General features: G+C 44.8%; 2 protein-coding genes across 2 annotated transcripts in view; both read right to left on the bottom strand.

The window, feature by feature from the left end:
* Nucleotides 1-15,961, bottom strand: part of Galnt11 (polypeptide N-acetylgalactosaminyltransferase 11) — a 34,388-nt gene extending 18,427 nt beyond the window's left edge. Inside the window, exon 1 of the mRNA XM_051152199.1 lies at nucleotides 15,803-15,961. The gene's annotated coding sequence lies outside the window, so the exon portion shown is untranslated. The remainder of the gene's footprint in view (nucleotides 1-15,802) is intronic.
* A 2,660-nt stretch (nucleotides 15,962-18,621) lies between these two features.
* Nucleotides 18,622-22,215, bottom strand: part of Galntl5 (polypeptide N-acetylgalactosaminyltransferase like 5) — a 37,110-nt gene continuing 33,516 nt past the window's right edge. Inside the window, exon 8 of the mRNA XM_051152198.1 lies at nucleotides 18,622-18,802. Coding sequence (XP_051008155.1) covers nucleotides 18,623-18,802 — 180 coding nt within the window. The 3' untranslated portion in view covers nucleotide 18,622. The remainder of the gene's footprint in view (nucleotides 18,803-22,215) is intronic.

The raw sequence follows: 22,215 nt of genomic DNA, 5'->3' as shown, positions 1-22,215 counted from the left end.
TTTCTAATCAAAGGCTTCACCTATCCCTATTCTAGTTCTAATAGTTACTGTCAAACAGAGTTTTAGTAATTCTATTTTTTCCTCTCAACCCAGCACTCGGGAGGCAGAGGCAAGCGGATTTCTGTAAATTTGAGGCCAGTCTGGTCTACAAAGTGAGTCCAAGACAGCCAAGGCTACACAGGGAAACCCTGTCTTGAAAAACAAAACAAAAAACAAAACAAAACAAAAAGTCAGAACAAAATATTGTATCAAACAAAAGCACAATACAATAGTCCAAGTGTGCTAAGGACAAGGAGATGCTACCTAAGAAATCCACACATATAGGGAGTCTGCACAGGATACGACTTACAAATGACTTATTCTACAGCCAATTAAAATCACCCCCCTAAAAGGCAAAGCAAATTAATCAGTAAACCTCACTTTAAACAGTAAGCTTCTTGAACAAGGTTATGCCCTCAGCCTAGATGGTGTAAACAGCTCTGTTTTTAAATTATTTTCCAACCAAGAACTACTAGACATTTCACAAATCAACCTAAAAAACAAAAGTAATTCAAAGCAAAACTAAAATGAGAGGGTAGCAGAACATGACCACAACATAAAGAGCTTAAGGCACCAGTGAACTTCCCTGGCAGCTGGTAGTACCTTTTAAACTAAAGAAAATGTGCTGGAAGAACGGTTTGAGAAGCCTTTACCAGGAAAGACAAAAGTCACAAATTTGCAACAACATGGGAGGGCAGAGTAGTGACCTTTAAGACAAACACTGAGTTTCAACTAAGAAAGCTATTTTAACTGCCTAATGTCTTGGCTTAGGAGCAGGAAACCAACAAGCAAGCAGCAATAAAAACAAAGTACAATGTGTTCAGGAGGGATGCGATGCTGCAGTCAGGCCATAGGCACATTGCTTTGACCCACACCAACTATGTAGCAAAACTGACATTTAAAGATGGTTCTCCTCAAGCCACCCCCAGGCCCTTCTACCTCCACAGTGGACTCCTGCATCTTAACACAGAATGGAGCCATCCAAAGTTGACATGAGACAGCCAGCCAAGCCCTTCACCCCAAGGATACAGCAGCTGCTCCAGCCAGCAACTCTGTATCACAGGTGGGCACTGACATTTACTTCTTTTCAGCCTGATTTTTAACATCTTGGCCAAGTCTAGAGCCCTTCAAAACCAAGATTCAGGGGTGGGGTGAAGGGGGGGGGGCGGAGAGCTCAGTTGTAAAGATCTGGGTTTACTCCCTCAAATCTATGTAAAAAGCCAGGTATGGCAGCACACTTTCAGTCTCAGCCCTAGAAAGGACAGACACGTGGACCAGTGTGCCTTGCTGGCTAGTCAGCCTTGCACAGCTGGCAAATTCCAGGCCAATGACACACTTGAAAAACCACCTCAAGTATTTGTGCAACAGCTTCACACTGAGGGCAGCACAGGCAATGCCGCTCTCCCAGCCTTCCAGAGCTGCGCTGTGCATGTCTACTTCCTGGGCAGTACTGTTCACATTGACATGACTATCCTGTCAGTCATGGCTGCAGAAAGAATTCAGTCAGCAAAGTGCTTGCTGTGCAAGTGTAAGGGAGTTTGAGCTATAGCACTTATGGAACAGGCCAGAAAGTGTGGCAGGTTCTAAATTTATTTATTTATTTATTTTAGATTGATTGATTGTAGTTTATGAGTATTTTGCCTCCATGTATCTTTGTCACCACATGTGTGTTTGGGGTCCATAAATTAGGGAATAGTTGTGAACAGCATGTGGCTGTAGCTCCTCTGCAACAGCAACGAGAGCGCTTAACCCAGGTGTGGTGTGCGCTGTAATCCCAGGGCTGAGGAGGTGAAGACAGGTCAATCCCTGGGACTCGCTTGCCCAGCTTAACTGTTCAAGCCCAGGCCTCAGCAAGAACCTCTCTTAAAAAAGCAAAGTTGAAGCCAGCATGGTGACACACGCCCTTAATCCCAGCACTTGGGAGGCAGAGGCAGATGGATAGCTGTAGTTCGAGGCCAGCCTGGTCTACAAAGTGAATCTAGGACAGCCAGGCTATACAGAGAAACCCAGTTTCGAAAAACCAAAACCAAAACAAAAACAAAAATCAAAACAAAAACAAAGCTGCCTCCACCCCGCCACCTGTCAATGTTCTTGGGTGTGTGGCCTTCCACTAGAGCACAACAGACTTGTAGGGGCTTCACTCTTAGAGAAATAGCACCTCTGCTAGGGCAGAAGAACCTCATGCTCACTTCCTCTTTTGGCTTGGACTGAAGGTCTTGTGCATGCTGTCATAACCACTGCAAGTTCACAGCAGCAGCTGCCCTGCTGTGTCAGAAGATACTGGCTCCTTGTCTCTGTTTCTTCTGTCTCCTCCTCCTTCTCCTCCTTCTTCTTCTTTCCCCCCCCTCCCTTCCACTCAACTCTTTCCAGACCGGTCCCTGAGCTGTAGGGATAACTGAAAGGCATTAGGAGTCAGTTAGTAATAGTAGTAGCATCTCTCAGGGCCTCCATCCTGTCCTCTACAGGTTCTCAGTCCAACAGTGGTGCAGGGATGGGCCTTAAAGCTGAGCACAGAGCGGTTGGTGACCCATGGCTTGTGTTCCACTACTGCCGCAGTAGGCACTTAGGCCAGGCCTCTCATGGTTGTAGCTGGAAGCGTTCACAGCCAGGTGTGACCAGTGCTTACTTTTCTTTTCTAGTAGCACTTCAAGCAGTTTCAAGACTTTCATGAAACCTTCCCAGTAGAGATAAAGTTTCCAGGTCAGTACCAGCTGACTTCTCTGTGCTCTATGACTCAAATCTAAAGTGTCTTGACACCGGGCATCACTCAAGCACGAGAAGGCAACGAGGAGTAATGACAACAACCGTAGTGTTTAGGGGTCTTCGGAATATTTCTGGCACTGGGGCTCTTATTTGTTGGTCTCTAGCAGGTGTCTAATAGGGGTATTGGGGGTATTTTTATGTTGCTGTACAGATGTGGGTTTTGTTCATTGGTTTGTCTTGGAACTCACTACATAGACCAGGTGACCTTGAACTCACAGAGATCTGCCTGCCTCTGCCTCTAGAGTGCTGACTGAAAGTGTGCATCACTACATGTGGATATATGTTGACTCTGTTTCTTAACAATTAAACTTTATTATGCAACCCAACTAGCTTATAAAAAAAAAAAAAAAAAAGGTTAAAGGGACGAAAGAGTGAACCTTCGGTAGCCGTTCCACGGGACAGATCCTTAGGTGTCTCTCTGGCCGGCGTGCTGATCCAGCTTGTCCGCTACTCCTACACGCTCTCCCCGCTCCCGACTTTGTTATTCTCTCTTCCCCAACTCCTTCAGTCACGTGGGAAGGACTGGCTCCTTCTCCCGGTGAGGGTCCATTAAAAAGACAATAGTCCAGGTGGGGTTCCCAGGTCTGCTTCCTAAATTCTAGACCCAAGATGGCTCCACTCAGTCTGTCACAAGGTATTCATGGGGTGCCCCAAGGGTAAAGCCCGCCAAGACTGCTCCCACCTGTGACAAAGCTTACTCTTTCCCACAGATATAAATGAATTTTTCAGAACTTCTACAGTTATAGGTTTCCATATGGGTTTTTTGTTTGTTTGGTTGGTTGGTTTTGGTTTTTTTGTTTGTTTGTTTGGTAACAAGAAAGGGAGAGGGAAGGGGAAAGAGAGAGAGGGAAGGAGGGAGAGAGAACTGTCTGTGAATTCATATCCAATAGGTCATATCCATTCTTAGAAGAGCACTGGCTATGGAAAATTGGCCAGCCTTCATAAAAAACAAACAAACAAACAAACACCATTTGTAGGTAGATTTGCACTTGTAAAAACCTAAGCTGCCATACCTTTGATGTGGCCTTAGTGTAATGTAGCTGCTGTCAGAGAAAAGGAAATGAGGGGCATTCTCCACTTCACTTTCAGAGGCTTTTAATATCCTGATATCAAAACCAGGCGGATTGGCATTTGTTTTGGCCTAGACACAGATTTCTATATGGGTAAGAACATCAATCAAACTCTATGGACTGTGCACTGGCTTTTCCCTCTGTCTAGAATATGTTTCCCTGGGTGATTTCATAGCAGCCTCCTTCACCTGTTTACTCCAAGTGCAACTCAGACACTAGGGAGCAAACCTGGCCTTCCTTCATACATACGCATGGCTTCTTCACCGAGCTTACCACCTTGAGCTCCTCTATACTGAAGATGAGAAACACTGGCGCAAGAGCCTTTTGGTCGGCTTGACTCCTGGCAGTATGTCCTGAGCAGCATACAGCAAATAATGAATATTTGTTGAAATGAATGAAAGACTGGGTAAGACAGCTATGCTTGGCAAAATGTTAGGAATTTCTAAACATATCACTACTAATTTGTTTGGGTCAAGCAATACCTTAATGCTCTGCATGAAGTCATGACCATCTTATTCGACAACAATAAGAAAATGACGCTGGAACAACAGTCATATTTATTACTGGCAAAGAAAAGAGACAACTCAAGGAACCTGCCAATTTTTTAATATTAAATAACAGTCTCTGTGGTGAAAACAGGAAAGTCCTTTCCAGTATGCTCACAATCTCATTTTTGTTTCCCCTGCCTTGGTTGCCTGCAAACATCGAAGTGCAAAATGAAAAGGTCTCCTATGCAAAGAGCCCACGCACAGGGCTTCTCAGACTTCTCAGTTTTCACAGAACACACCTCCCATCATCAGAGCCAATCAGCCCAATTCAAGGACAGTGAGATAGACTCATTCCTAACAGCCCTGTTAAGTCGCTACTATTTGCCTTAGCCATGTTATTACTGAGAATCACTGGACACAAGAGACATTTATAAAAACCAACCATTTCTATTTTAGCCACAACAGTGCTTGGAAGTAATAGAGACACTAGTTTTAGACATATCAGCAACTCAGTATAGAAAGATTCATAGCAAACACATGCCTGCTCTTAGAAATTAAAGCAACCAAACAAACAAAAATCAAAACCTGGAATTCTAATCTAAGCTGACAAATGACAAGTCCAGCCTGCACATAGCTGTCGTTGCTTTGTATCTTTGTTGTTTTTTCTACTGGCAGTTACTCCAGCTTCAATGTCCAAGGCTGAATATATTTAAAAAGAAGGTCAAAGCAAATATGTAAGGCCAACTAACGCCAAGCCGAACAACCAGTGAAGAACTTTTCAGTGAAAGACCCAAGTGGTTAATAAAGCCAACACTGTCACAATTAGGTGTCGGTGTTGAATGACTGACAGGCACAGCAGTGAGAAAGTCAGTTGACTTCATGGTTTCTTTCACTAGTTTGGTAGTTGCCTTCAGACAGAAGAGGAGGAAGCGGGCAAAGTACACACAATATGATGACTGTAGTGGAAAGACCATAAGTTGAAACCAGGCAGAATGGTGTGAGGTAACAAAGATACTGGATAAAAAAATGTGAAGAGACTGGTGGGTTCAAGGTTCCTGAGTGGCTGACAGAGTGCACGGAATAGAGTGGTTGGAAAATGAGGAGCCAAACACCTGTCAACAGAAAGGTGGTTTCAGATCTGTGAAATGAAGGCCTCTCGATGAACAATATATCCCTCCATGATAAAAGCAAGGTAGTTATAAAGACCTCACACAAAGACCTTCACCCACAGAGCCATAAGCAAGACCCCAGAACCAGTGATCCTTCCATCTTCTTGAACCAAAATACTGATCAGTGCCGAGTGTTAATAATTAGTAACTACTTGGTTGGATACTTTTAAAAGTCTGTATCTGCTCAAAAAGTTATGGGACATGAAGATTCTGAGCAACATGAAACCTTAGACACCAGCAGAGAATGAGCAGAGGGCATGCCAGGTAATAGAAATAACCCCTCACCAAGAGGGCATGCAGACCTCAGCTGGGCACTGTTCAGGGTGCGCTCCTCCACAGCTATAAGCTCAGTGCTCGGTAAAGCAGAGGAAGGCAGACCCACCCTGGAACTCGCTGGCTGCCTCAGTGAGGACCACACCTCCAAAATAAGAAAGAGAACAATTAAAAAGGACACCAAATGGCTTACCATGCCCAGCACAGTATTTATACATGTCTTCTTATACCAAACTGCTTTTTAAAAGATTTTTTTATTGCTATGTATACAGTGCTCTAACTGCATGTACACCTGCATGCCAGAAGGCGGCTATGAGCCACCATGTGGTTGCTTGGACTTGAACTCAGGACCTCTGGAAGAGCAGTCAGTGCTCTTCACTTCTGAGCTATCTCTCTAACCTCTATATCACAGTGCTTTAAAGGGTAGGTTTTCTCCATAATTTTTTAGGGTGAAAGTGTAGAGATATCCGTAGTCCAGTTTTCTTTCCTTTTAGCAAAAGTAAATGAATCCTATAAATGTTAAGTGTATTTGAACTCTCACACATGACATGCCACACATATGGAGAACTGAGGATAATTTGCAGGAATTCGTTTTCTCTTTCTATGTGAATGAAAATACAATGTACTGTAACTGACCCAAGTTCTTAAAAAAAAAAAAAATCAAACATGAAACTGGGCAGTGGTGGCGCACACCTTTAATCCCAGAACTTGGGAGGCAGAGGCAGGCAAATCTCTGAGTTCGAGGCTAGCCCCGTCTATAGAATGAGTTCCAGGAAAGCCATGATTACACAGAGAAACTCTGTGTTGAAAAATAAAAGCATTCAAGTACGTAAATTATTGTGAAATAAAATAAGGTCATTATCAAACAAGCGCCTCAGAAAAAAGCAAGACCATAAAGAGAAAATGAAAAGAAACTCCAATGAAAAGCCAAAGAAGAATAGGTCACACATAGAATAGCTGAGTTGGTTCCCAGCCTTCTTCATAAGCCACTGAGAAGAAGGGTAACTTCCTATAGCAGGAGGACAAAAGGAGAGTAGGCTGGGGGCCGCGGGGCTGAGAAGCCAGATACCATCTTCCCTGCCTTGGCACTACTGTGGAATCCCAGAAACAAGAAGAATGTATCTTGATAAAACTCGGCCAGCGCTGCTTTACGACATACACCCTGCTTCCTAGTTAGTCTCCACACTGCTGTTGCCACTTGCTGCTGGCAGTCATCCGGAAATAATAGGCTCTGGTTAGCGGCATTTTGGCTAAATCGATTTGGTGTTCATTTGTTTGTTTTTTCAAGACAGGGTTTCTTGGTGTAAACTTGACTGTTCTGGGCTCATTTTGTAGACCAGGCTGGCCTCGAACTCACAGAGATCCACCTGCCTCTGCCTCCCGAGTGCTGGGATCAAAGGCGTGTTCTACTGTGCCCAGCTGATAATTTTAGTTTAAAAAGTCTTAAAATGAGAAGGGATCATGTTACAATGAAAACATGTATGACCGTTGAGCCTAGCTTTCTTTCTGCCTCATCTCTAAAGCTGTAACTTTCTGGGATTCTCACAAACACGGTCACAAACTCTAACTCTATTTGTACTTGTCTTTATTTCAAACACATTCTATAAAGTATATGCAATCATTTCACAAGTGAAGCTAAAAAATAACTTTTCTAGGAAAACTCTCCATAATGAAAGAAAACCTTTGAAAAAAGTAAGTAGCCTAAGGCTTTCAATGAAATATAATGGCCTTCCCCACCCCCTCAGATGCAAAGAGGGTTGCCATCCCAAAATGCGCAAAGAAAACAATGTGTCATGAGTACCCTGTAAAGAAAGGTGGATAGTTTAACCTCATTAATTTGTAAAGTTTGAGAAAATGCAAACACTGAGCAAATACTCTATAAACAGAGGATCAAAGGGCACTTCTTTCTTCTCTGAGTCCTTGGCAGGCTGAGCCCATGGGCTCTGTACAGTCTGTATCTTGTAGCATATGGCTAATGAGACGAACCTGTCTAACAGAAGGCCTTCATTTTTCTCAGTACAAACAACTCCCATACTGCTTAATGAAGCTTAAAATGTCTCTTTAAATGTTAAGAACTTACCTTTCAGCAGTTCTCACCTGTTTTCTGTGTAACTATATGCTGTATACAAACTGTCAAAGAGCATGTATTTGTCAGCCTTCTCCATAAAAGAGACATGCCACATCTGAACTCAGCTACTCATGTGAATACAATTACTGGCTCACAGCTGTGCTGTGCCTCAGAACCTGTGAAATTGCCAGGTGATGACAACTGGAAAATACACAGTATTCCCTTCAGCCCTTACCTAAGCTGGAAAACTAAACGCACGGAGCACCAGCAACATTTATACTGCAGTAAGGAGAGTACTAAATGGGAAAGGTGCAGAGCAAATTAAATCTCAGACACCAAACGCTTCCTAGGAAAGAGCTTCTGACAGCCCACTAGTATTTATCTCTTCTCGACAGAAACCAAGCAGGGCATGATGGCAAAGGCTCACGATCCTGAGGCAAGACAAAGATGGAGGCGATTAAAGGGACGCGGCAGGGAAGGGGCCCCTCACCTCCCATCTAGTTGAAGTCTTTCATCTACTGATAGTCAAAACATTTTGGCAAAACTGTGAAGACTACATATATTGAGACAATAATCCTTTCTAATAGAGACTTGTGGTGGTGCTGTGGAGTTTTGAGACAGGGCATCCTGGAAATGTAGAGCAGTGTGCCACCACCGCCCAGCTAATGCAGACACTCCAAATAAAAATGTTAAAATAGGGGCTAGAGAACGGAGCAGCAGTCAAGAGCAACTTGCTGCTCTTGCAGAGAAACTGGGTTCCAGCCCCCACATAGTGGCTAACCACCATTTATAATTCAGTTCTAGGGAATTCCACCCCTTTTGGATCTTTGTGCGCATTACACACATGTGGTGCACCAACATACATGCAGGCAAAATAGTCATATACAAAATAAAAAGAAATCTTAAAGAAAAAAAAAAAAGTAATGTTAAAGGCTGAAGCTAAAGCTCAGCAGTTGGCAAGAGCATTTTCTGCTCTTCCAGGGGAACCAAGTTTGATTCCCAGGGCCCATGTCAGATAGCTCTTTTTTTTTTCTTTCCCCACTCAAGACAGGGTTTCTCTGTGTAGCCTTGGCTGTCCTGGAACTCTCTCTGTAGATGAGGCTGGCCTCGAACTCACAGAGATCCTACTGCCTCTGCCTCCCAAGTGCTGGGATTAAAGGCATGCGCCACCCACCACCTGGCTTGTCAGATAGTTCTTAGAGATCCAACATCTCTGATCTCCTTGGCACCTGCACTCACACACTTACATACAGATACACATAATTAAAAATAGTAATTCTTTTTTTAAAAAAAAAGAAGTAAAAATTCAATTAATTTTACCAAACAGATGGTAATTTTATTTTATCTTTTTGTTGTTGTTCTTGTTTGTTTGTTTGGTTGGTTGGTTTTGTTTTTGAGACAGGGTTTCTCCGTATAGTCCTGGCTGTCCTGGACTCGCTTTGTAGACCAGGCTGGCTTTGAACTCACAGAGGCCCACCTGCCTCTGCCTCCCCAAGTGCTGGGATTACAGGCGTGCTCTACTATGCCCAGCTGGTAATTCTATTTTATTTTATTTTTTTAATATTTTATTTAATTTTAATTTATATGCATGTGCTGGTGTAGGGGTGTCAGATCTTGGAGTCACAGATAGCCATGAGCTGCCACTGTGGGTGCTGGGAATTGAACCAGGGTCCTTTAGAAGAGCAGGCAGTGCTCTTAACCACTGAGCCATCTCTCCAGCCCCAATAATTCTATTTTTAAAAGTGTTAAAATGACAAGGGATCATGTTACAATGAAAACATGTATGACTGTTGAGCCTAACTTTCTTTCTGCCTCATCTCTAAAGCTGTAACTTTCTGGAATTCTCACAAACAGGGTCACAAACCGTGTTTACAGTCATGTCTAAATTGTGTGACCTACATTCCTCTGACCTGTTTTTAATCTTATCACCCTGACATACTGTCAGTCACAGCTCAGGAACTGCTGTATTACTCAATGATCTCATTTACTTGAAAATAAAAAATAGGAAAGGAATGGTAGACCATCAGGAGGGAAGATGGAGGTGTTGTGGGTTTCAGGCTAGCCTGAGCTACAGAGTGAGGCGCTAAGAATGCAAAAAACTTCAGAAGGCACCAGATCATTCAAATGCGACTCTCTCATGTAAGCCCACACCCACGTACGGGGTGCTGTCCTTCTGAAGCACCCCTGTTTCACTTAAGACCCATGCTTCTATATTAAAATCTCTCTTGTCAGAGGGAGAAGTGCAGGCCTATCACTCAATCACTTGGGAGGTGGAGACAAGAAAGTCAAAGGTTCAAGATCATCCTTAGCTATACAGCAGGTTTGAGACCAACCTGGACTATATGAGACCCTGTTTTAGAAAGGAGAGAGAGAGAATAGGGCAGGCAGTGGGGCACACCTCTAATCCCAGCACTCAGGAGGCAGTTCTCTGTGGGTTCAAAGCCAGCCTGGTCTACAAAGTGAGTACAGGATAGCCAAGGCTACACAGAGAAACCCTGTCTCAAAAAGCAAAACAAAACAAAACAAAAAGAGAAATAAATTAACAATAATCTTAACAAATCCCACCTCTGCTTCATGTTCACTGGTCCTAAAATTCTCTACTTCAATGTGAAATACCTCAGTGTCATCTCTAAAAGGGCTGCTTGGTTATCTCCCAGTCCCTGCCTCTGCTGACAGTCATAGCATTCAGAAGGCCAAGGCAGTAGAATTCAAACTCTGCTAAAGCAGCAGAGTTGAACTCTGGTTCGGGCTAGATTGGGCAACTCAGCTTAGTAAAAACAACATTCCTTAAAGCCAAAACAAAAATAAAAAGCAAACAAACAGCTGGGTGTGGGGCGCATGCCTTTAAGCCCAGCACTTGGGAGGCAGAGACAGGTGGGTCACTATGAGTTCAAGGCCAGCCTAGTCTACAAAGGGAGTCCAGGACAGCCAAGGCTACACAGAGAAACCCTGTGTCAAAAAAACAAACCAAACCTAAACAACAAACAAACAAAAACCCCACAAATGCTACAGTACTAACATGGCTCAGATGCAAAACAGTACACAAAGCAATGCTGCTAAGAGAAAGAAGCGAACTTACGCCAAAGAACAGGAAAGCAGGGACGGGTAAGGCACTTTAAAGCACAAGGCTCAGGTGACCTTTGCGGAGTGGAAGAGCTACTGGTCAGAGGTCAGTGAGCCAGGGCAGGCAGAGGCTGGTCACTGTTAGCTACCTCTGAGCAATGGCTCATCCACTCCTCACAGCAGCCCTCAGTCAGCACAGACAGGCAGAAACAGTTCAAAGGTGCTGCAACATGAGGAACAAAAAGCTACATCAGAGCAACTTTGCGCAGGTTTCACTGTGACAGGTGTGTATCAACAGCAGACTGCTCAGATGGAAATGTGTGTGGAAGCCTGTGCGTGAGCACAGCAGTCAGGAGGGACTGTGCTGAGATGGCCTCAGTCTCCCAGTGATCCTCAAGCCAAGGGCTGGGGAAAACAGATGGCGTCTGGAAAAGTACTGTGGTACCCCAGGGACTTTTTGCAGTACCTGGAAACAGGTTTTGGTTGTCATGTTAATGTTGGTAAAGGCCAGGGGTACTATGTATTCCCCAATAAGACAAAAGTCAATCCTCAACAAATTATATGGCCCCAAATTTCAATAGTACTGTTATCCATGTCTAGTCCCTGATGCTAAAACTCTAAAAACAGCATTTTTCAAACTACTAGATGCAAAAGATTGAACTGATTGGCTGAATGAACAAGTCCAATCCCTAAAGATTATAATGTTTGATGATTTCCTGTATGTAAGGCTCGAAAAGACAAAATCGCACAGATGAAAAAGAGGTTAGTGGCTAGGCGGTGGTGGCGCACACCTTTAGTCCCAGCACTTGGGAGGCAGAGGAAGGCGAATTGCTGTGAGTTCAAGGCCAGCCTGGTCTACAAAGTGAGTCCAAGACAGCCAAGGCTACACAGAGAAACCTCGTCTGGGGGGGGGGGTGGGAGAATAAAAAGAAAGAAAGAAAAGAGGTTAGTGATTACCAGGGACTAGGGATACAGGAATCAGGAAGTCTTGAGAAGTGAGTGTGGAATCATGTAGTGATGGACCATTCTATCTTAACTACACCAGTGCTAATTCTGTGGCTACAACGTTAGGCTACAGTTTCACATGATACTGCTAGTGAGCAGAACACAATAAAGCATATACAGGCCTTCTCATATTTCTCATAACTGCACGTGAATCTACAATTACTGCAAAATAAAATGATTAATTATATAAAAACAATAGCAAACACATTGAATTCCTAAAATGCAAGCATTTAAAAGTCCCATCTATCTTCTCAGTAAGGAACTGCTAATGATTTTAGCATTGCCTTAAGAGTTCTCAAAAAGAATGTGGTGGCACACGCCTTTAATCCAGCATTCAAGGAGGCAGAGGCACGCAGTTCAAGGCCAGCCTGGTCTACAAAGCCAGTTTAGAACAGCCAACGCTACACAGAGAAACCCTGTCTTGAGGGCAGGGTGGAAAAATTCAAGACTTCTGCAACCTAACTGTGTGTATGCACATATATGTGTATAGGCCACATTCCCCTGCCTCCGCTTCCCTGGAGACCCCTGACTAACACAGCAGGCTTTTAAAGCCACATAGACAAATTTGGAGATTTGGTAAAAATGAAGAATAATTACCTGAACAATTTTTAAAAATATTTATCTTTATTTTTAATTATATGTATGTAGGATCGATCTGCAGAGGTGCCACACTGACAGGCAGGGGTCTTTTTTGTTGTTGTTGCTGTGTTGTTTTGTTTTGTTTGGGGTTTTTCGGCTTTTCATTCGAGACAGGGTTTCTCTGTGTAGCCTTGGCTTTCCTGGACTCACTTTGTAGACCAGGCTGGCCTCGAACTCACATCAATCTGCCTGCTTCTACCTCCGGGGTGGTGGGATTAAAGGCGTGTGCCACCATGCCCGGCTCTGACAAGCAGTTTTAAGTCTCCAACGTGGCTGCTGAGAATTGAACTGGGTTTGCCTGCAAGAACACTACTTCCTCTTAACCGCTGATCCATCTCTTTTGCCAGCCCTACCTATAGGTTAACTGGCCAATGGTCGAGGACTTTAAGGCTAGTGGAAGTTGACTGATGAATTGCGGGAAGATGAGCTGCGGCTCTGCCACTGAGAGTAAACTTGTCAGAAATACAGAGAGCTAATGAACTAACTGGGCATGGTAGCTCACATTTATAATCCCAGCACTTGGGAAACTGAGGCAGGAAGAACGACACGAGTTCCAGGCCAGCCTGGGCCACAGCATGAGACCCTATTGAAGGTGGGATGAAAACAGCTAGCTAGTGTGTTTAAACAATTCTACCTCCTGTATTAGGAACAAAGCCCTGACAGCTCTGTACAAAATAGTTTGGGTCAGATGGAGAAAATGTTCAGAATCAAGGAGTCGGTGAGAACGACAAGAGAAGCCATTGGCTGAACCTCACTCAGACTGTGAAACTGAGCGGCAAGGTAGAGCATAGGCCAGCTATCTCGACGGTCAGCCCTGAAGACGCTATAGCACCAAGCTTTCAAGTCTTAACACAGAACAAGGGCCGGGGTGACTTTTGTTTTAGGGACGTTACATTCAAGACAGGGAGATGTCTTTACATTGGAATCCAGGCCTCACATAGAAACTTAAAAGATACGTGGGAATTACAGTTCAAGTTACAAAAAAACAAAAACAAAACAAAAAAAAACACCACAACAAAACAAAAAACCAAAAAGGGGTGCAGATCTTTAAGTAATGAGGGTAGAACAGGCTCAAGAAAGCAAATACTGAGCTTTGGGACACAGTGAACTTCGGAGAAAAAGAACCTACAAAAGCTTCAGAAGGGTCCCAAGGAACAACCCGAGGATGTGCTGACAAGCAACATGAAGTGCCACAAAGGTGGGGGGAGGGGTCAGGTAAGTGCTGAGATGGAGCCCTCAGATGCAGCAGCCAGTTCAGGAAGTCTCCAAAGCGGAGAGAGCGCACTGGTCGGGGCTGTCCATACTTACAGAACGAGGATCTATCAGAATGACTTACAGCAACGATCCAGCTAGCCCAACAATGGCTGCCTGCCAATGGAAGGTCCAGGAAGGCAGCGGTCCACAAGGCTGGGCGTCTCAGCTGGCCTTCAGCATATGCTAGACTCCTGAAGAAGTAGGCTCTAATGCCGGTAAAGGAATGGCCTTGCTATTGAGAGCAGCAGGCAGAGAGAGAGAGAGAGAGAGAGAGAGAGAGAGAGAGAGAGAGAGAGCAAGCTTCTTTCTTCCGCGTGCTTTACACAGGCTGCTAGCACAAGGTGGCCCTTCCCCTCAAAGATACAGATTAGAAATGACAAAGCAGGGTGTGGCGGTGCATGCCTTTAATCCCAGTACTCGGGAGGCAGAGGCAGGCATATGCTCTGAGTTTGAGGCCAGCCTGGTCTACAAAGTGAGTCTGCAATAGCCAAGGCTACACAGAGAAACGCTGTCTCGAAAAACAAAAAAACAACAACAAAACCAAACCAAAAAAAAAAAAAAAAGAAATGGCTCTTCCCACTTCAAATGAGTTAATTAAGCAAAAATCTCTCACAGGGGTGCCCAGCCAATTTCGGGTTGTAGTTAATTCCAGATGTACTCAAGTTGACAATCAAGAACAGTCATCACAGAGACTCAAATGTAAAGATGGAATGAAAGGAAAGACCATGGATTCCACCTAAAATGAAGTATCTAAACCAGGTAAATTCATAGAGACTAAAAAGGCAGAGGGGGCAGGAGTCCCTACCCTATGTGTAAGTGTCATCCTGAGTGATGCAAATGTTTTGAAAAGATACACCAATAACAGGGCGTAGTGGCACCCGCCTTTAATCCCAGCACTAAGCAAAGGCAGGCAGAGCTATGTGAGTTCAAGGCCAGCCAGGTCTACAAAGGGAGTCTAAGACAGCTAGGGGCTGTTACAGAGGTACCCTGCCTTGAAAAGCCAAAACAGAGAGAGAGGGTTAAAAAACAAAACAAACAAACAAAAAAAACAGAAAGAAAGAAATATACAGTACTGACTGTAAGACAATGTACCTGATACCACTCAATCATACTGTTAAATGATAAGCTTTATGTTACCTATACTTTACAAGAAAAATAGCAATATGAAACTGTGAAGAAAAACTCTTTGCAACAACATCCCAGAAATGTTAGAGATAAAATTGCAGGCAACTGTGCCAAGTGAAGAGTATCAACTACTGTCTATTTCGCTTGCAGAGGTCTGTGGCAACCAAACACTGAGGTTAGGAAAGGGCTATTTCCTAAAGCAGTATTTCAAAAAACAAACAAACAAACAAACAAGAAATAAGTTGTTTTTTGTTTTTAATTTCAAATCGGGCCTGCTCCTGTTGCTTGAAGTAACACTATTTTGTTGGAAAGCATCTCCAGAGTCTCGTTTTCCTGTTTGAAGATAAACAACCAACCAACATGACCACAGTGGCTCTCAATAAAGTAAACGGACGAGACCAACTCTTTGATGTGAAAATGAAGTTAGTTCATCATAACCATGCTAATATTCATCAAAGCGAGAGATCTAACAGAAGGGGCGGGGCTTGCTGCTTTTATATTTAACGCATTAGTCTGGGGTGTATGGAAGCTATACATGGCAATTTCTAGAACAAGCACATTGCAGAGGGGGGAAAAAAGAAAACCAAGCGTCCTGTCTTCCAGCCTCATGTGTAGACGCGGTCTAAATCCTGACCCGCACAGACTGACCGCAATAACAGCAATAATGATAAAAACCGGTCTTTTTCGGCCCTGGGCAGTGTCCACCACTGCTGTGGAAGCCGGAAGCAGCTCCGGCTTCCCAGGCCACCGAGCCAGCTCCCGCAGCCGCAACGCTTCAGGCCGCAGCGCACGCTCAGGCGCCGACGGAGGCCGCGCGGGGTCAAGCGCCGCGGACCAGCTACTCACCGCGACACCCGCAGGCCGGGATGGCGGCGCTCCGGGACACGGGTTGTGGCATCTTCGCTCCCGCCGCAGCCCGGGCCGAGCCGCACGAGCCGCAGCGCGCGACACGGCCCAGGACGCACAGCCTCGCGGAGCCCGGCTCCACCACTCGAGTCACCGCACGCACGGCCCCGCCCCCGCCCGTCTCCCAGGATGACGTCACCGCCCTTGGCCTGGCGTCACGCAGACCCTGGCTCCTCCCTGCCCAGCGTGGGCTGAGCTCGTTCCCACCCGGCCTTTGCGCTTTCCTCTCAGTGAAGTTTACCGTCACTCCAGAGAGAAAAGTAAAGGCGGGGACGACTACTTGTCCTCGGGAAGAATGTGAAGGAAAGGCACAGCTCAGCTAGAGGAATTTAGCAGCTCTAACGGAATGGTAAGGTTTGGTCTGTGCTGTTACTTTGACGAGTATGTTTGTTTACTCCTGTCATCTCAGAAGTAAATGCTTTTCAGTCAATATCCTCTATTTTAGACCCTTGTTTCGTGGTGTCTAGTAGAGGAACCGGACATATATAGGGAGAAAACTTTGTGTCTCGTATTTCTAAGAAAGCAGCATCACCCGAACCAAATCAATGAATCGTTCTAGCTGGCAGTGACCCAGGATGCATTCCTTCCTCATTAACGGGCTGTAATGACTCAAGGTGTCCCCCCTCACACACAAGCTTAGGTGTGGAGCTTGGTGCCCGCTGATTGGTACGGTTTCCAAAGGTTGTGCAAACTTTTAAGAAATGGGGCCAATCTGAAGGGAGACGGATCCAAGGATGCCCCTTTGAGGGTCTTACCTGGTCCAGTGGTCCAAATCTCCTTCTGGGAGATGAAAATGAAGTAAATAACCCCCCCCCCCACACACACACACATACTGCTCTCATTCTGATGTTCTGCCCAAATGCAAAGGCCAGGCAGCTGTGCAATGAGCCCTCGGCAACCATGACACAAAATAAATCTTTTTTCCCTTTAGGTTCTGGTCACGGTGGCATAAAATTAACTCATACATGGCCCTACCAAATACTGACTAGTATTGTCCGGGTGTAGGATGCTATATGCTGCTGCCTACGTGTCTCCTCAGGACGGAGGTTCTAATGGCCCTTACCCACGTCCTTTCATGGCCATTGCCCTCACACAGTTGCTGTCCAATGCCACAAGGAGGGTCTTCTGTAGTTTCTACTCTTGTTCACATAGCAATTCACCTTACTTGGAACAAGTGGCTCTTGCAGGGATGGCTCTCTCTTGCAAGGGCAATTTGCACACCACACCATCACAGTGTGTTTGTTACTTCTCTTGTGTGACAGTGTTTGACAAAAAACAAAAAACAAAACAAAACACAACAATTTAAGGGCTCCTTTCTGGCTCACAATTTGAGAGTACAGCCTCCATTGTGGTTCGTAGACCATGGCAGCAAAAGTGTAAGGCAGCTTGTCACATTGCATCCTCAGGAGGGAGAGAGAGAGGCTAATGCTCATCTTACACCCTCTTTCTTTAATTTGGTCCCTGCTCCATGTGTTATGGCCACCCACATTCCAGGTGGGTGTTCTCTACTCAGATAAACCTCTCAGTTAACACTCTCAAAGACAGTGGCCAGAGCAGCGTGGTGATGGTAAATTACCTTTAATCCCAGCACTGGGGAGGCAGAGGCAGGCAGATCTCTGTGAATTCAAGGCCAGGCTGATCTACAAAGTCCGGAACAGCCAAGATTACACAAAAGAAACCCTGTCTCAAAAAAGCAACAAAACAAAACAAAAAACCAAAAAGCAAACCAAAACAAAAAGACATGCCCAGGTGTGTCTCTCAGGTGATTCCAGACCCTGTCAAATGATAGTGAAGATGAGCATTTCCGCTATTATCCCTAAGTGGGTGAAGCTTATAAAACAGAGGGCAACCGTGAGTATTCTAGAAGCTTAACCCTGCTGGAAACCTCTCAGAAACTCTGTGGCAGAGATCAGGAAACTCAGGCAGGTTACGTTTGCATTGGCTGCATTTTGTCAGATGTCCCCCCCCCCTTTTTTTTTTCTTTTTCTTTTTTTCCTTTCAGTGTGTTTCTTCCCTCTTTTCTTTATAGATTTTGTGAATTACTCTTTGACGTTTTTAAACTCACCTTCACCAGGTTGAACCCTACAGCATTCCCCAAACCCCAAATAAGCACTTAGGTATTGAGGAGTCTGTGGGCATGGCAAGTGGGGAGCCAGCTGCCTATCTGCACACTGAGAGCTGGCTGGAGAGCACCAGGGCAAAGTTCAAAAAACATCCGGAAAGCTATGGGTCACAAGTCGGAGGACAGAGGACAGAGGGCACAGACAGAAAAATACAAAGAAACAGAAAACAACAGGAACACATGGGCAACCTCCCTGGAGATCAGACACTTGGGAACCCAACCAAGCCAGGAGGCAGTCCCAGACTCTACAACTGGCTGCAAGAAAGGAGCTTGATCCAAATGCAGCTCGTAGACTGGGGAAGGCTCTAGAGCAGAGCAGGTTCCTATGGACAATCACAGCCAAGTGAACTGGTCAAGTAATCACAAGCACAACCCTGTCTCTGGGTTAGTCATAGACCACCGCCCGAACTGTGAGACAGCTCACATTTCTAATACCAAGGTCATTTATGCCCAGAACCCCAGTGGCGGATGAGGAAGTGGAAGAATTGATGCCAGAGGTGGAGAAAGGCACTGCTGAGAGATTGGCCACTCTGACTGTATCTGCCATTGCTTTTCACACCATTTTGTGATGTTCCAAATTTGTCCTGTGGTGCCAATATGCTGAGGAACTAGCAGACTTTTTTTTTTTTTACTCCTTTTTAATGAAAATGATTTTGATCCTTTTCACCAGTGTTTATAAATGGCTCCAACTCTGGAAAGACATTATCCAGATACCACTGGAATGACTTGCAACCCAGCCGTTTCCTTAATTCGACACGCTCAGTAATGTTTCCGTAGGATACGTATTTCAAAAACGGCCTTTGAAGAAAAAAATTATCCTAAATGAAAAAAAAGCATCATTTTATTAGACAAAACAAATCTTTGGCAATCAGGTCATGATAGCAAATATCAGGACATGTTTTCATCATTGGAATAAAAATGTCCTTTCCTCTTGCTTCCTGTGAGATTAAAGCCTCCCGGATTCCAGGAAAGCTTGTAAGACATAGGTTGTTAAAGGGAGGTGATATTTTAAGGTAAGTTGTTAAGGGAGGTAGAACATCATTCCACCCTTCAGGGAGGCTTACCAAGTTCAAGAAGTAAGCAAGTCAATGGCTTCAGGAAGTCCCTGAAAATGACCAGATTCACTAGGCCTCTCTGTCTCCAAGCGTGCGTGCATCCGCGCATGTGTACATGCACGTGTGTGTGTCTGCGTATGTATGTACATGCCATAAAGACTACTGAGATTCCCAGGCAAGCTGACCTTGCCTAGAAGAGGTTCAGACCAGCCGAGAAGCCTGGAAGAAGCAGAGACCAGTAAACTGCTGGGCTACCTGAAAGAGGCCCTGAACTCTCTGGACAAGACACTCAACCATTTTGAGCTGCCTGGAGCTTATTCAGCATGCTTCAGGTCCCTAGCTTCCACAACCTGTCACACGTGCTGCGATGGACTTTTTAAAAACCAAATTTCGTGTATGTGTGTGTCAGGATGAGGGTTTGTGCGCACAAGAATATTCCCTGTAGAGGCCAGAAGACGACGTCAGATGCCCTGGTGCTGTATGTAGTTAAAGGCAGTTGTGTGCTGGTAAATGAAGTCAAGACTTCTGGGAGAGCAGCAAAGGGCTCTTAGCCACTGAGTCATTTCTCCAGCCCCAGGGGGTGGTCTTTGGTGATGCAGCTGTTTTTGAGCCATTTCTGCTCCTGTAAGTGACCCCTCACCTATACTCTTGTAAGTAACTCAATAAAACTCATTGGTGCACCAAGCTGGACTCTGGTGGTATGCATATTTTTATCTGTCATTGGTCCCCTATCTGGGGTGAGTAGATGTGTGTTTGCATCTTCCCAGGAATAGTGTCACATAGCACCCCTGTGCAGGGAATGAGGACATTCACCTCAGCTCTGATACCAGTGCAGCCTCATGGTGTCCACAATGAGATCCAGAAAAACTGGGTCCTGCTTCCTAGAAGACTGAAAGTCACAGTTTCCCACCTCTGTGGCTTCTTCCTCCTATACTCTTTGGGTTTCTCTGTGTAGCCTTGGCTGTCCTCGACTCACTTTGTAGACCAGGTTGGCCTTGAACTCACAGCGATCCGCCTGCCTCTGCCTCCCAAGTGCTGGGATTAAAGGTGTGTGCCACCATGCCCAGCCTCCTATGCTCTCTCAAAGACCTTAGTTTCCTGCCCTCCATCAACACCTGCACACTTCCAGAACAACTCTGGTGTAACAAAATCGGAAAGACTCTGGCTAAACAGCTTGGGGTTCATTCATGGCTTTGCTCTCACCTGTGAGTATGGGCAAGTTTCTTCATGAGGTTGATGTGAGGACTAAGCACTCACCATGCAAGCAAAGTCCACGAGAAAGCAGGCTGTGTGAGGCCGAAGTCTGGGTTAGTCCTTTTTTACACCACGGCTGCTTAGGTTTTTTTTTTAATTATTACATAATTTATTTTTATTTTATGTTTATTGGTGTCTTGCCTGCATGCATGTCAATGTGAGGGTATCAGAAGCCCCAGAACTGGAGTTCCAGACAGATATGACCTGCCATGTGGGAAATGAACCCAGGTCCTCTGGAAGTACAGCCAGTGCTCTTGACCACTGACCTGTTTCTTCACCTCCAAGCTGCTTAGTTTTTATTTTGTCTTGTTTTGTATTTCAAGACAGGGTGTAATATATTCTTAAACTCATTATACAGCCAAGGCTAGCCTTAAATTTTTAGACCACCTCTACCTCCAGAATGCTAAGATAATAAATGTATACCACCATACCAGTTTATGAGATGCTGGGGAACGTAGCCCGTGTCTTCATGTGTGCTAGGTAAGTGCTCTGCCAGCTCAGCCCCACCCCTAGCCTATGATGGGTTTTATTTTGGTTTTGGTTTCTTGGTTTTTTGGTTTTTTTTGCTGTTGTTTTGTTTTGGTTCTTTTTTGAGACAGGATTTCTCTGTGTAACCTTAGCTATCCTAGACTTGCTTTGTAGACCAGGCTGGCCTCGAACTCATAGCAATCCACCTGCCTCTGCCTCCCGAGTGCTGGGATTAAAGGCGTGCGCCACCACGCCTGGTGGGTTTTGTTTGTTTAATGTACTCTGGCGTAAGTGGTAAGGATGAGTGCCTGATTCTTTGTCCCGAGGTAAAGAGGCATTCTACTAGCCTGTTCCCACATACGACAACAACAGTGTTAAGTCAAAGAGGGAGTTTGCTTATCAGAATGACTGATATGTACGTGCTATGTTGGATTTTTCTTGAGGATTCTTGAGTATTGTAAAGCTTTTACCACCTAACTCCCAGGGTGTAGAGTGAAGGCCTGGGTGACCCTGGAAAACATCTCCCCGTATCAAAGCCTTCTCTTGTTCCACACCATTAACCTAATTTCCCAGCATGTAGTTTCATACAGTCTGTTTGTTTTATATGTAACTTTCCATATGATCTCAGCCTGCACCCAAAACTTGCCTCAACTCATAACTCTCTTGCCTCAGTTTCCCATGTTGGAATTACAAGTACGCACTTCCACACTTGGTTCACAGTATATGTTTTTAAATTAATGTTTGCCAGGATATCCTTTATGAAACTTAGTCACTCAGGAATTATAGTGTCCAATCCAAGTGCCTAGATCTATGACTAGAATTCACAGGTATGGGGGAATATCAACACTGCAAAAGTAAATTCAAGATCTCTCATAAAAGGTGTAACCTGGGGCTAGTGAAATGGCCCAGCAAGTAAAGGCACTTGCCATCCAACCTGATGGCCTGAGTTTAGCCCTCAGGACCCATATGGTAGAAGAGGAGAATTGGTTGACTCATACGTTGTCTGTTACCTGATCTCCACATGTGCACCATGGCACACATGCAGCTGCACGCAAACATACCGTAAGTTAATAAATGTAAAGGAAATGCATAATTTGAAACGATATCATTTTGATGTGTCAGATAAGGAGAAATGCACAGATTAATCCTATCTATCGTGTGGGGACTTTTTTATATCCCTGCAGTGACAATGCAGATCGCTACATAGACAGTGAGGGACAGTCTGGATGTTGTCCATCTCATAAGTCCAGCCCATCTCCAGAGGCTCTATGTCTTGACGTTTATTCCAAGGATATAGTTATACAAATATACACCGATATGTGTGAAGATAGATGTTCATTTCAGTACTGTTAAGCACTACAGAAATAGATAAATACCAGCCATCAAGATCATCAACAATGACTGCTTATCAGTGGACTAAGTCCTGGCAGGCCCATCCCCTCATTCAAAGGGAC

Source organism: Acomys russatus, chromosome 10 (genome assembly GCF_903995435.1).
Source record: "Acomys russatus chromosome 10, mAcoRus1.1, whole genome shotgun sequence".
In the NCBI taxonomy this organism is placed as follows: domain Eukaryota; kingdom Metazoa; phylum Chordata; class Mammalia; order Rodentia; family Muridae; genus Acomys; species Acomys russatus.
Note: the sequence above shows the minus strand (reverse complement) of the source record. Positions and strands in the feature narration are given on the sequence as shown.